This window comes from Pogoniulus pusillus, chromosome 2 (genome assembly GCF_015220805.1).
Source record: "Pogoniulus pusillus isolate bPogPus1 chromosome 2, bPogPus1.pri, whole genome shotgun sequence".
NCBI classification, from domain to species: Eukaryota; Metazoa; Chordata; class Aves; order Piciformes; family Lybiidae; genus Pogoniulus; species Pogoniulus pusillus.
In genome coordinates this window covers 31,397,365-31,410,226 of record NC_087265.1, presented here as the reverse complement: position 1 = coordinate 31,410,226, position 12,862 = coordinate 31,397,365, and the positions used below count along the sequence as shown (strand labels likewise).

The 12,862-nt window shown below is 48.1% G+C and overlaps 1 protein-coding gene across 10 annotated transcripts in view; it reads left to right on the top strand.

The window, feature by feature from the left end:
* Nucleotides 1-12,862, top strand: part of MLPH (melanophilin) — a 36,099-nt gene that overhangs the window by 8,094 nt on the left and 15,143 nt on the right. For 7 of the 10 annotated variants that reach the window (XM_064159408.1, XM_064159401.1, XM_064159381.1 and 4 more), the window contains 6 exons: nt 162-298; nt 1,950-1,988; nt 4,513-4,607; nt 5,808-5,936; nt 7,920-8,112; nt 9,785-9,945. In XM_064159408.1, the coding sequence (XP_064015478.1) occupies nt 162-298; nt 1,950-1,988; nt 4,513-4,607; nt 5,808-5,936; nt 7,920-8,112; nt 9,785-9,945 (754 nt within the window). The remainder of the gene's footprint in view (nt 1-161; nt 299-1,949; nt 1,989-4,512; nt 4,608-5,807; nt 5,937-7,919; nt 8,113-9,784; nt 9,946-12,862) is intronic. The other 3 variants (XM_064159457.1, XM_064159440.1, XM_064159425.1) reach the window with 1 other exon arrangement.

The following is a 12,862-nucleotide window of genomic DNA, read 5'->3' as shown; positions in this document are numbered from 1 at the left end:
GCAATAGATGGAGGGAGATTCAGGAGGTGGCTGTCTCACCACGTGGCAAAGCAGGAGCAGCAGGAGCCAGGGTGTTGCTGGCAGGCAGGCAGGGCCTATGATTTGTGTATGATTGTGTGGCTGGACTGGCTCACCTGCATGGGCATCCTCTCTTTGGGTAGGATTGTGAAGATCGGCTCCCTGGAGTGGTACCATGAACACATGCGATCCCGCTTCAAGAGGTTTGGAAGCGCCAAAGTGCTGCAGTCCCTCTGTGGCAGGCTGCAGCCAGGGCATGGGCTGAACTCTGCATTTCTAGGTGAGGAGGGGCACTGGAGTTTCTCCTGCTGTGCTGTGCATGAGGCCTCTTTGCAACACTGGAGGAGAAACATCAGCACTGATGATGCTCTGAATGTTGTACTGTTTTGAGACTGTTCAAAACATCCTGGGGAGGTTGCAGAGGTTCAGAGCTGTGCCTTCATGTTCAGAGCAGCAGAGCAGATGTTCTTGGTGGATTATTTTTTATCTTCATTAAGGTTAAAGATTTTACTACAGAGTTGAGAATGCCTCATGCTCATTTTTGGAAGTCTCATGTCCTGCATTCTGATATTGCCCCAACAGTGCATAAACTCATGCCAAAAGCTACACTTTATACAGTATTATTTACTGGATAGCTGCTGACTGCCATTCTTAACAGCTGCTGCACTGCTCTGCCCTTTGCCTCTGCAAACCAGAGTGGATTGTATTCCCATCTTGAGGAATGTGCTAGTTTGAAGCTAGCTAGAGTGTTTTGGTGAGGAAGATTAGATCACAGGCTGTGAAAGAGAAACAGGGTGATGTCTATTTCACTCATAGGCTTGCTGAGATGTATAAGAACAAGAATTCAAACATAGATAAGGGAGTTTGAGCACTGCCTGAGCTCTAAGCTGCATTTCTCTCTAACCTCACTTTCATCTCTCTGATTAGTCCACCTGCTTCCTAACGCCCCTGGCTGACCCTCCATTCTTCCTTGGGGCACAAGGCAATGTCTGGGGTAAGGTAGAGGGGTGGGAGAAGGTGGAAGTGTGGTTGGGAGCCTCTCCTGGGGACTCAAGTTTCTGGGAGGGCTGTTGTGTTTCTGTATTACCTTTTACCTTGTGTATTTCTGTATATAACTGTATATATATTGTAAATATCTGCTAAGCTGTAAATACAAGCTTCATTCAAATTTCCAGAGCCAAGTTTTGTTCTCACCAAAACATTCTAGCTAGCTTCAAACTGGCACAAGGAGCCACAGGAAAGTTTGCACAAATACCATGGGCATAGGATGATTCCTTTGGTTCAATCACTCTTTTATCCAGGACATTTGTGGCAGAAATAGCAGAAAGAGCATTGATAGTAGTGGCATTGAATATAAAATCAGTGAGCTGAGAGACAATTTATGCAGCATCCAGTCTGAAAGTGCATTAAACCACACAGAAAGGACAATGCAGAAGAAATTCAAAGCAAGCACAAGGTTAACAGTGCTTTAGCTGTCTTTAAATTTGGATTCTGGTCTATTTTTCAAAACCAAATGGTTTTGTTATTATGAATTCATTAACACCAGTGGATTGGCTTGACCCTTGAGCGAGCAAGAATCTCTTCTTGGAACATGCCTCTGGCTGTGGGTGGTACAGCAGAGTGACATGAGACCTCTGCGTTTTGCATGGCCATCTGCTGGTGGCTGCAGCTTCCCCTGCTGCTGTGTGCTCCCAGGCACGTTGCCTCCAGACTGTGGAAGTGATGGCAGTGAATTCTCTGACTTTTGAAAGTTAAGTCCTGTCTCCAAATGCCTGTTTTCTTCTCTCTAAAGAACCTTTTTGATGCTTGTGCATTGTGATGACTAGAGAATGAGATCTCCAGTGAAGCATAGCTCTGAGGCTTGTTCTCTATGAGGTACCTGGAGAAAATGTGCTTATTTATTTTTTCCCACCATTTTTCTTTTCATTTAGGTCTCCATGACAGAGTTTACAGCCTGCCAGACATCAACAGTAAGTAAAAATGGATTACAGCTCATAGCTTGCAGTTCAAGGGCGGTTTACAATGTCTTTTTCTCTTCATGCTCTCTGGCTGTGGGCACTCCAGCAGGGTTTGATGTGGCTGGACCAGGAAGATCATCTCCTCACTGCACTGGAGGTGGACTGTAATGCTCATCTCTTGCACAGCAATGCACCTGGGTTCTCAGAGGGTAGACTTGGATACAACAGGGCTTTTAGTTTCATGCTGAACCTCAGGCTTGCAAGTATTCATCATCTGAATGCACCACTTAAAGCTGCCCAAATTCTTAAGGGCCCACTGAAGTGGTGGAGTTGCCATCCCTAGAGGTATCTAAGAGACACATAGGTGGGGTGCTGAGGGACATGCTTTGGTAATGTTGCATTAGGGCTAGGCTAATGATTGGACTTGAGGATCTCAAAGGTCTCTTCCAGTCAAAATGATTTTATGAATTTGGGACTTCAGGGTGTGCCCCTTAGAAGCCCTTGCAGGAAAAATTTGCTGCACCTTACCATTTGATATAAGAAAGAGTGTTTTGTCTACCTTGGCTTTGGACTTTGTTCAGTGCTTGTGTTGTTTCAAATGTACTGCTGAGCTTGGCAGTGATCTGGGTACACGGATGGGGGCACAGAAAGGAATGGAACACTGATAAATAGTGGAGCTGGCTAATGGGAACCAGGACTAGCAAAAGCACAGCAGTGTTGGTAGGACTTGTAGTGCCTTCAAACATGAGTCACCTGAGTGGGCCTTGGGCTGCTCTCTGTGATACAGATGCCCTTCAGCTTCTTGTAGTGTGAGTATCTGTGATGGTGCACAGCTGGAAGGAGAAGTAGTGAGAAGCCAGTCAAGCCTTGGCAAGATCAGGTGCTAAGGATAGGTATCTGCAGTACTGCCTGGGAACTGTTCCAAAGAGAAGTTTCTGCCCTACAGACTATGGACACTGCATGCCACCTACAGCACTGGGACTACATTAAGGTGTTCCTGTCCCATTCCCACCCTTTGTTCCTTTCTTTTTGCTGGTGCACTCTACTGGTTGTGGTATAGTATGCAAAAAAAAAAAATCAAAGATAAGTAGAAGTTGGGGAAGTACTTCCAATCTGGACCTTTTCACATCATATAAGAAGTACAGCCTTACCTGCAGGTGCGCTAGTGTGACCACTATGGTGAGCCAGCAGTGTGCCCAGGTGGCCAAGAGAGCCAGTGGCATCCTGGCCTGCATCAGGAATAGTGTGGTCAGCAGGAGCAGGGAGGTCATTCTGCCCCTGTACTCACACACAGTATCACACAGTATCACACAGTATCACCAAGGTTGGAAGAGACCTCACAGATCATCAAGTCCAACCCTTTACCACAGTGCCCAAGGCTAGACCATGGCACCAAGTGCCACATCCAACCTTGCCTTGAACTGCCCCAGGGACGACGACTCCACCACCTCCCCAGGCAGCCCATTCCAGTGTCCAATGACTCTCTCAGTGAAGAACTTTCTCCTCACCTCGAGCCTAAATCTCCCCTGGCGCAGCCTGAGGCTGTGTCCTCTTGTTCTGGAGCTGGCCACCTGAGAGAAGAGAGCAACCTCCTCCTGGCCACAACCACCCTTCAGGTAGTTGTAGACAGCAATAAGGTCACCCCTGAGCCTCCTCTTCTCCAGGCTAAACAACCCCAGCTCCCTAAGCCTCTCCTCGTAGGGCTTGTGCTCGAGGCCTCTCACCAGCCTCGTCGCCCTTCTCTGGACACGCTCAAGCATCTCAGTGTCCCTCCTAAACTGGGGGGCCCAGAACTGAACACAGTACTCGAGGTGTGGTCTGACCAGTGCAGAGTACAGGGGCAGAATGACCTCCCTGCTCCTGCTGACCACACCACTCCTGATGCAGGCCAGGATGCCACTGGCTCTCTTGGCCACCTGGGCACACTGCTGGCTCAAACTCTGCACTGGTTAGACCACACCTTGAGTACTGTGTTCAGTTCTGGGCCCCCCAGTTTAGGAGGGACATTGAGATGCTTGAGCATGTCCAGAGAAGGGCGACGAGGCTGGTGAGAGGCCTTGAGCACAGCCCTACGAGGAGAGGCTGAGGGAGCTGGGATTGTTTAGCCTGGAGAAGAGGAGGCTCAGGGGTGACCTTATTGCTGTCTACAACTACCTGAGGGGTGGTTGTGGCCAGGAGGAGGTTGCTCTCTTCTCTCAGGTGGCCAGCACCAGAACGAGAGGACACAGCCTCAGGCTGCGCCAGGGGAGATTTAGGCTGGAGGTGAGGAGAAAGTTCTTCACTGAGAGAGTCATTGGACACTGGAATGGGCTGCCCGGGGAGGTGGTGGAGTCGCCGTCCCTGGAGCTGTTCAAGGCAAGATTGGACGTGGCACTTGGTGCCATGGTCTAGCCTTGAGCTCTGTGGTAAAGGGTTGGACTTGATGATCTGTGAGGTCTCTTCCAACCTTGGTGATACTGTGATACTGTGACTTACCCTCCCTTGGAATGGGGTCCAGGAGCTGCCCATACACAGCATGCTGTGGTCTCCCTTCCAGGTGAATGCCAGCTCCTCACCAGCGGTGACGTTGGGGATGACAGCGATGATGAAGACAGTGTACTTCGTGGAGCTGAAGCAGAGTGCTACAGTAGAGTAAGTGTCCTGTTCTGGCCCCCTTCCGCCTCACTCTGTCCTCAACTGCTGCTGGCCTGGCTTAGGTGGTGGTGGCAGTGGTGATGGTGGTGGTTTCCTATGCCACATTCAAAACTGGGCCTTTCTCTGTTTCTTCTCTTAGATAAGTTCCCCTCTCAGTTTGTGTAGATACGACTGAGTCACTGAAATCACAAATAGGTGTCCTTTGAAGAAAAGACCCACTGCTGACACTAAGGATGCCTCCAGTTGATAGAAAAGTTGCAGCTCCTACTCATATAGTGAGAACTCACCTGTTTTCATGCTGGAAGAGATACCAGATAGAGTATCAAACACAGCTGGGTTCATGAGTATGTTGAGTTACCTCCTGGGATTTTGCAGAGACTATGTGCACACAGATTAAGAAGCCTGATGAGAAGTGTGTTTGTCCCTGCAGTGTGTGTGAAACCTTCTGGTTGTGTTTGAAATGCCGGTGAGGTTCCATACACACTGTTACTTACAGACCATCTTGGCCCGCAGCTACGGGTATGTGCTGCATTTCACACACTTCACACTTCATTTTGATCTGTTTGGGAAGTCCTAGAGGCTCATCAAAGCTGCCTCTGCCTCAGAGCAGCTGATGGCCTTCCAAATATTCAGGAAGATCTGCCCATAGCACTTTTTCTCTGAGTTTGAGGGGGAGCCTCATGACTCAAAAGCTTCTTCTGGATCTCTCTCTGAGCTGTAACCTGGCTCAGCTTTCCCATAGAGCCTTTCCAATTCGGGAGAGAGCTTCTCAGTCTCTTCTCCTGAGCTGGAGAATGTGGAAATCATAGAATGTCAGGGGCTGGAAGGGACCTCAAAGATCATCTGGTCCAGCGCCCCTGCCAGAGCAGGATCACCCAGAGCAGATCACACTGGAATGCATGCAGACAGTTCTTGAATATCTCCAGAGAGGGACACTCCACAACCTCCTGGGCAGCTGGTTCCAGGTACCCACTTTTACTTGGCTCCAGCATTAGCACATATTGCTCCATATACCTGGCTCCCTGCAAGCAGGACATCAGACCAAATTACCAAATTTTCTCTGCCAAAATTAGGAGCCTTGTTTTGGGCTGTCCAAACTCAAGGCAAACCCGGGAGACAAGGGCCCTCCCTCCCCCTTTCCTCAAGATTAGTAGTGGTTTATGCTGAATGTTCCTTTCTTGCACTTCCTACACTAAGATGCGCAAGACAAAGCGCCTGCTGTCTGTCCACCCCTTTGATTTTGAACTGGACTCAGAGTACTCTGCTCAGTCTCGTCGCCAGTCTGTGCAGCTCTCTCCAGCAGCCAGCAGTCCGGATGCTTTCCAGGTACTGGGAAAGTGCTGTGGGGGTTCCTTTCTTCTGCCTTCTCCTTGTCATCTGTTACCTCCCCCTTCAGCTGTCAAAATCTGCTTCAGGTGATGTTGAGAGGCAGTGGTGCCAATCCTTGCTCCCCATAGCCCCGCTTGCTAAATTCATCCGTGTGAAGTGCTTTGCCTCGGGCTGAGTCAGGAGTAGGACATCTGACTGAAGCATGGATGAATGGTAAAATGGGACAGCAAGAGGTTTTCTGGCCTTCACCCTCATGATTCCTCTGGTTTCTGCTGAGAAAGGTTTTCCTGTGTTGCCTGAAGGCTATGGGATGCTTTAGCTTCCAGAAAATTTTGGAGGTTCAATACTCAAGGGACGAGATGAAACCAGACCCTTCTCCATCATTTCATGCAGTGCAGGCTGGTTTTGTCATATGGCAGCACTGGGGATGTAGCTGGGCAGCAGTTTCATGAGGCACGCAGCCTTCATGAGTTTGAGAAGTTGAATCCCACAGGGCCAATGGGATTGTGGTGATGGCACTTGTCGTGTGGAGGCACCCATCAGTTAGAGGGGAGGGCGTGGGGAGAACAAAGCCTGCATGAACGCTGGTAACTTCTGTATAAGATGCTATATGTGTCTGTGTCTGGAGCTCCTGGCCAGCAGGAGGACCCACAGACAGCTCCAGCATAAGCAACTGTGATGGTTTGGGTGTTACCCGCCCCCCCACCCCCCACTTTAGAAGTTACCCAAACTGGTCTCAGCCGGCTCTGGGAATATAAATGAAGCTATTTATTTACAGCTAGCACAATGTACAAGCAGATATTTACAGTATATACAGTTGTAGACAGAAATATACAATAATAATACAGAAACACAACTCCCCTGCCAGAAACCTGAGTCCCCAGGAGGGGCTCCCAACCACCCCTGCACCTTCTCCCTGCCCCTCTCAACCTTACCCCAGTCCTAAAGAAGAATGGAGGTTCAGCCAAGAGGTTAAGAAGCAAAGGTGAGTGGAAGGTGAGGTTAGGGAGATGCAGCTCAGTCAGAAGCCCGAGGCAGAGTGAGTGAAAAATGTCAAGAGTGTTATCTAATGTTTTTGTTTCTTCTTCAGCAAGACTCTGAGGGGAGTAGACATCACCACTGTTTTCCTTTCACAGCCTATGGTCTAGTTCTTCTCACCAAAACATTCTAGCCTGCTTCAAACTAGCACAGCAACTGCAGTGAGCTGCATCCCGTGATCCCACCAAGGGCTGGGGGGTGGGGGTGTGTGTCAGCCATCCCCACCTTCAATCTCGGGAGAGCAACACAGACAGGGCTGCCCTGGATGCGGTAGAAGGACTTTCAACCTTGGATGCTTCAGGTCAAGCTTTTGGGGCTGCTTCTGCTTGCATTTCTTGATGAATTTTCAGTTTTAAAACATTAAACAACCGTTTCTTCCATCTCATGATACTGTGACACTTCAGACTCTACCCCAGGGTAGAAGTAGGCTGTGCTGAGATGTGTAGCAAGGGCTTAAAAAAACCCAAACAGTCCACACAATTCCACGTACACTGATCAGAGTTTGGGGCAAACAGATTAATTCTTTCTTTGCCTAAGCTCATCTTTATGCAGCAGAATTCAAAGTGAGTCTAAGGAAGGCTGGTTTCTGTCGAGGTCGACTGGATCAGATTATGGGATGTAGATTGTTTGCGTGGCAGAAGGTGGCTAATGTTTGAAAAAATGAACGGGCACTTGGTTTTAGGATAGGAGAGCGTTCTGCAGCCTTGCCGATGGGAGCTCTGTGCCTTGTTCTTGTGAAAACTAACAGTGCCCCCTGGTAGTGATGAGAAGTACTGCTCAAGGCTCATCAGCAAAGGAAAGACTTCAGAGCTATTAGGAAATGGCATCAATAAAGCATAATCTTGTATGTGTTGGAAGATAAAGCTAGGAGGTATTGCCAAAGGTTAGGAGAGGCATGGAATCTTAGCTGGCAGCTGCTCAGCAGCAACCCTCATCTCTCAGTCCTTCACAGATTTTCCCAACTCAGCTGAAGATGCCTCGCAGGATTCCAGGATCACGGACACAGATCTGGTCTTCCACCACGTCTTGCAGGAGCAGGGACCAGGCATGAGCCCTCCGGAGCAGCACTTCAGCACGGAGGTTCGACTCACTGTCAATTCACGGAGAAGAAGCCTGGAAAGAAATGCAAAACTTGGTAGGTGTCTTTGGCCAGGCTCTTCTTGTATCCTTTGGAGGAAAACTGTCTGCTAGAGCTGGATCAAAAGGAAAATGTATCTGAATTTTTTAAACAACTTCAGGGCCACTAAAAGGCTTAGGGGTCAAGATGAAATATCCATCTGCAAAGCTGTTGTTTCTCATGAAAGAATCATCTGAAGTTATTCAGTTGTAATGGGCTGGGCTTGTTCCAAATCAACTAATTTCTCAAAGCCAGAGAGTTTGTTCTTAAGGTGTCCATCCTTTTCATACCTACCAGTCTTGACCAGGGTGAAAACTAGACACAATCGAATGGACAGTACTATAAACAGCAGGATGTGTTTCCTCCTGCAGTCGGCAGTAGTAGGCAAGTTCAGCTCCTTGCCAAAGGGTGCTGTGGATGTAGAAAATACTGTTTTGTTTTTTTTGTATGGGGCCTGGAGTAGGTCTGGACAAGAACTGGAGGCAAGCACTGGGAACTGCTAAAAAGGATCCTTGTAGCTGGGCAGGGTGCACTGCTAGGCTGCAGAATTTGTGGTTTCAAGAGTCTATAAATACTCTAGAAAATGATGCAGAACTTCATAGAATCCCAGGCTGGAAGAGACCTCAAGAATCATCTGGTCCAGTTTTTCTTGGGAAAAGCCTGGTCTAGACATGGCATTTTTCCAGCTGTGACAGCAGAGACATTGGATATTGGCTTGTGCACATACAGCTGTAGAATATATCCTTCTGGGACTCCAAGCACTTAGTTGTGTTTTCAGGGCCCTAGGAAATTACTGTGAGTTATTTAAACTCCTACTCTTGAGTGTGGCTGGAGTGGCACATCAGCAGGGTTCTCTGCCTTGTTGATTCTACTTCCTCTTATTGCTTTTATCTCATTTGACATTGTCCTCTAAAAATGAGATCTTCCACTCTTTTAAATGGTCCTTCTTAGACTGGTACCTCCATAACCTGAGCTAAACATCTTTCAGTACCTGGACAGTGCATGAAGGGCAGCATCCAAACCTGAGCTCCCATGAAACTGGGAAGGCAATAGCAGTTTTTGGTGAGGAGTGGCTGTTTGGGACATGAGAGAGTAAGGGTGATGCTCCTTGTGCCCATTGCTATCTCAGCAGCACTGTGTGTGACCGTAGTGCAATAGATGCTGTGTGGCCACAGTGGATGGAGCTGAAGCCTGCAGCAGCGTAGGTATCCTTAACCTTGGTCCCTTGCAGAAGCATCTCCTGCAAAGTGTGATCTGGCATATGCTCTACTTTGGGTAACATTCCGTCTGGTAGGGCCTGGAAGAAACCAGCAACCTTTCACAAGCTTTCAGAAATTAATTAGCTGAAGTCCTTCTGGCTGCCAGACCCCTACTCTGTGATCAGAAAGAGCTGATCTCCAGAAATAACAAACGTCACAGCCACGGTATTGACCAGGCTGTTCATGGAGGTGGTGCAGTCACCATCCCTGGAGCTGTTTAAAAGGAGACTGGATGAGGCACTTAGTGCTTTAATTAATTAGAAGGTGTTAGGTGATAGGTTGGACTCGATGTTCTCAAAGGTCTTTTCCAACCTGGTTAATTCTGTGAGCAGGGCCTCATTGCTTGTCTTAAGAATGGGGCTGATATTCAGAAAGGAGCCTAAGGGCATGAATCTCTTGTACCTTCATGCTGAAGCCTTTTCTCTCCAAAGGCAGCTCCTGGAATGAGCAGCCCCGGTCCCGGTACTCTGCAGATGTGAACACCTCTGATGAAGACATGAAGGCAGCCCACTTTCCTGCCTACCCACCCCTTCACATGAAACGCCGGAGCAGAGCTTCCTCCCAGGAGAATGTCAGCTACTCTGGGAATCAGGTACCAAACAGCTCTAGAACCCCTGGTGAGACCAAGTCTGCGGGCAAGCCTCTCTTGCCACAGATGGTGCTTGTTATCTGCGAGGTGCAGGATGGTTCACAAGAGAAGCACTGATGGCAAGCTTGGGTGCAACCACAGTAGTCTCCCAGCCAAGACAGATGTGGAGTGTAAGCAGAAAAGATGATGTGCCACACAACCACTGCCCCTTCTGCACTGGGGTAGTTCAGTACCCATGTTTCCATGTGAAGTTCCAAGAGGAAGCAGAGTGTCCCAGATCTCTGTAGACTCTTTTTCAGCTCAGAACCAAAGAAGCTGAGGGTGTAGTCACTTTGCATTGCTACAACAATACAGGCCTGTGGGATGACCTAGAAGCTGGCTCATCTGGCTGTCGTATCACAATTGCATGGCAGCAGTGAAATGAATGTCTAGGCCATGTCCTGCCTTCTGTGTTGTGGGGGACATGACAAGGTGGTTGTGAAATGAGAGCAGGACTGAGACCTTGGAAGGTGCACTTAAGGCTCCCTTATTCCTTAGGATGGGGGAGAATAGACTTTTCTCTGCCCTTTTAGAATGGCACAGAAATAAGATGAAGTTCCTTGTTTCCTCTCCCAGGTCCTCCTTCCAGCCCTTCCACTTCTGCAGTCATGGCAGTGGTTGATGCTTCACTCTGCCCATGCTGCTGTCACGGTATCAGACTTCCCTTACAGTATCAGACCTTCCTTTGTTGCTGTTAATTTTCCAGCTTGTCCTTATTAATCTGCAGTCACCTAGAGTTTTTCATGTCCCCAGAAAGGTTTTCTTCAATTGAATGTGCCAGTGCTTTATGATCAGACAGAGGTTTGGAGAGGGATGTTTAATAAGCATCAAGATCCTTTTCTTTCTTTGCAGAGTGTAGTGTTCCTGCCTTGGTAGGACTAGGTCAGGACAACCTGTCATGTATCTCTCCCAAATGATGGTAGTAAGAGGGAGCAGTCTAGAGAAGGATGTCAAAAAGGCTGCAAGTTTGTGTCTTAATTGTCAAACAAGGACCTGTAGTTCCCAATGTCACCTTGGCAAGTGGTGAGTGGTGAAAACGGTAAAGCATCCCTCAGACCTCTCGAGTTAAAAAAATGCAGGGTGATATTTGGCTACAGATAGATGGGGAGAGCCAGCTGCCTGTCTCTGCTCACAGCTTTGCACATCCTGGACCCCTCTTTAGGAGGTTCTGTAACTACAACTGTCCCTCAGCAGTGCACTTCATGGCTCTGTGCAGGGATACCTTTCCCTTTCCTTTTACTTTTGCCAGCACACATTGTAATTAGTAAATGCCATTCCTTTTTAAGTCAGCAGTAAATGGCAAAACCCTGGACTGGGTGTCCTTAATGAGGCCATGGTACGTTAGGCATGAAATGTGCACCAAGCTTTGCAGAGGGGAAATGGGGCCAAATTTCTACCAACGCTTCAGATGACTTTCCTCCATCATCTGGACAAGCTCTCACTTCAGAGTGGTCCAGTGTGCTATCAGTTTCCTCCAACACACTACTAAGAAGGCTGCTGTGGAGCCTTGTCACTCTTGTGGTTATAAGACATCTTCTCGCTCCCAATTTAACCCATTTGTTCTTACGCCAATGTTGTTCATTAGCTTAAATAGCTTTTCATCCTTCCTGCTCTTTATGCTGCTGATGTTTTTACAGCTAGCAACCATTCTCTTCACCCAGCAGGAACAGACCCTGCTCTGTGCTGGACCATTAACTTCAGAATGTCACACATATGCATCGCTGTCACTGCTGGCCAAGGAGAGGCCAAGTGCGAGTTTAAAGAAGAGAGAAGGCAAGAGCATCCATGTTTCAATGCTAGCTAGCTCTCTTGTATTGCTAGAGCTGGGAGAGATTCAGCAGGTACTGATCCTAAGACTGGAGGATATGGAAGGTCTGAGGCTGTCAAGAGGGCAAAGACAAGCCAGGAAGAGTCTGGGCAAGTGAGCAGTAGACTGCATTCTCCTGAGCAGCAAAGCAGTAGCTCTTAAGCTGTTTACAGGCACTTCCAGGGAATATAACTAATTATAACTTCCAGGCTATATAACTGTAGCCATCATCAGTGTTTCTGGGGTGTCTGAGCCCCTGAGGGGACATCGCAAGGGGCAGTGAGGATGGCTGACTGTGACTGGGCACCTTGGCACTGCACTTCTTAGAGGCTGTGCTTTTTGGCAATTCCTGTGGGCTGCAGGGCCCAGAAGTCTGTTTTTTGACCCTTGTTAACCCTGCATTGAATCCCACAGCCTGGTTTCAAAAGCAATGTTTTTGTGAAGATTTCAAGAGGTGAAGAGCTTAGCTCTTTGCCCTGCATCACTTTTTCCACATGGATGAGCTATCTTTCCTAAAGCTAAAGCTGCCTTAGCTGACAGTTTGTCAGAATACACTTGATCTGAAAATCTCTTTTTGCTTTACTTCTGGAGAGGATACACCATTCAGTCGCAAACACAAGAAACTGAACTCTTCCAGGGACAACAGCAGAGGCTGATCCCGAGCCCTGTGACTCCAGGAGCTTAAGATGCTAAAACAACATTTAAAAAACCATCCAAAGCACTGTTTAAAAAAGCTCTTAGACCTGATAGGACATGAAAATAAGCCCTGAACTGGTGACCATGCAGGTCTTTGCCTTTAGGTCTTTAGAAGCCAAGTAAGAACAGGATAAGGTTACAAGGAATAGTGCAGATTTACCAGGTTTCTCCCCAGAAACCATTCTGCTGTAACTCAAGTGGTTCTGGGTTCACAGAGCTTTGATGTGGTCTGGCTCCTCTTCTTTACATAAAGCTTCTGTTAGAGGTCTTGAGTATTTGAGAGGCTGGAGGCACCAGCTCTGCTGAGTAACGCATCTTGCCAGCAGGAGGTGATCCGTTGCCCTAAGTGATGAGTTCTGGGCCATCCTTAGGGGTTGT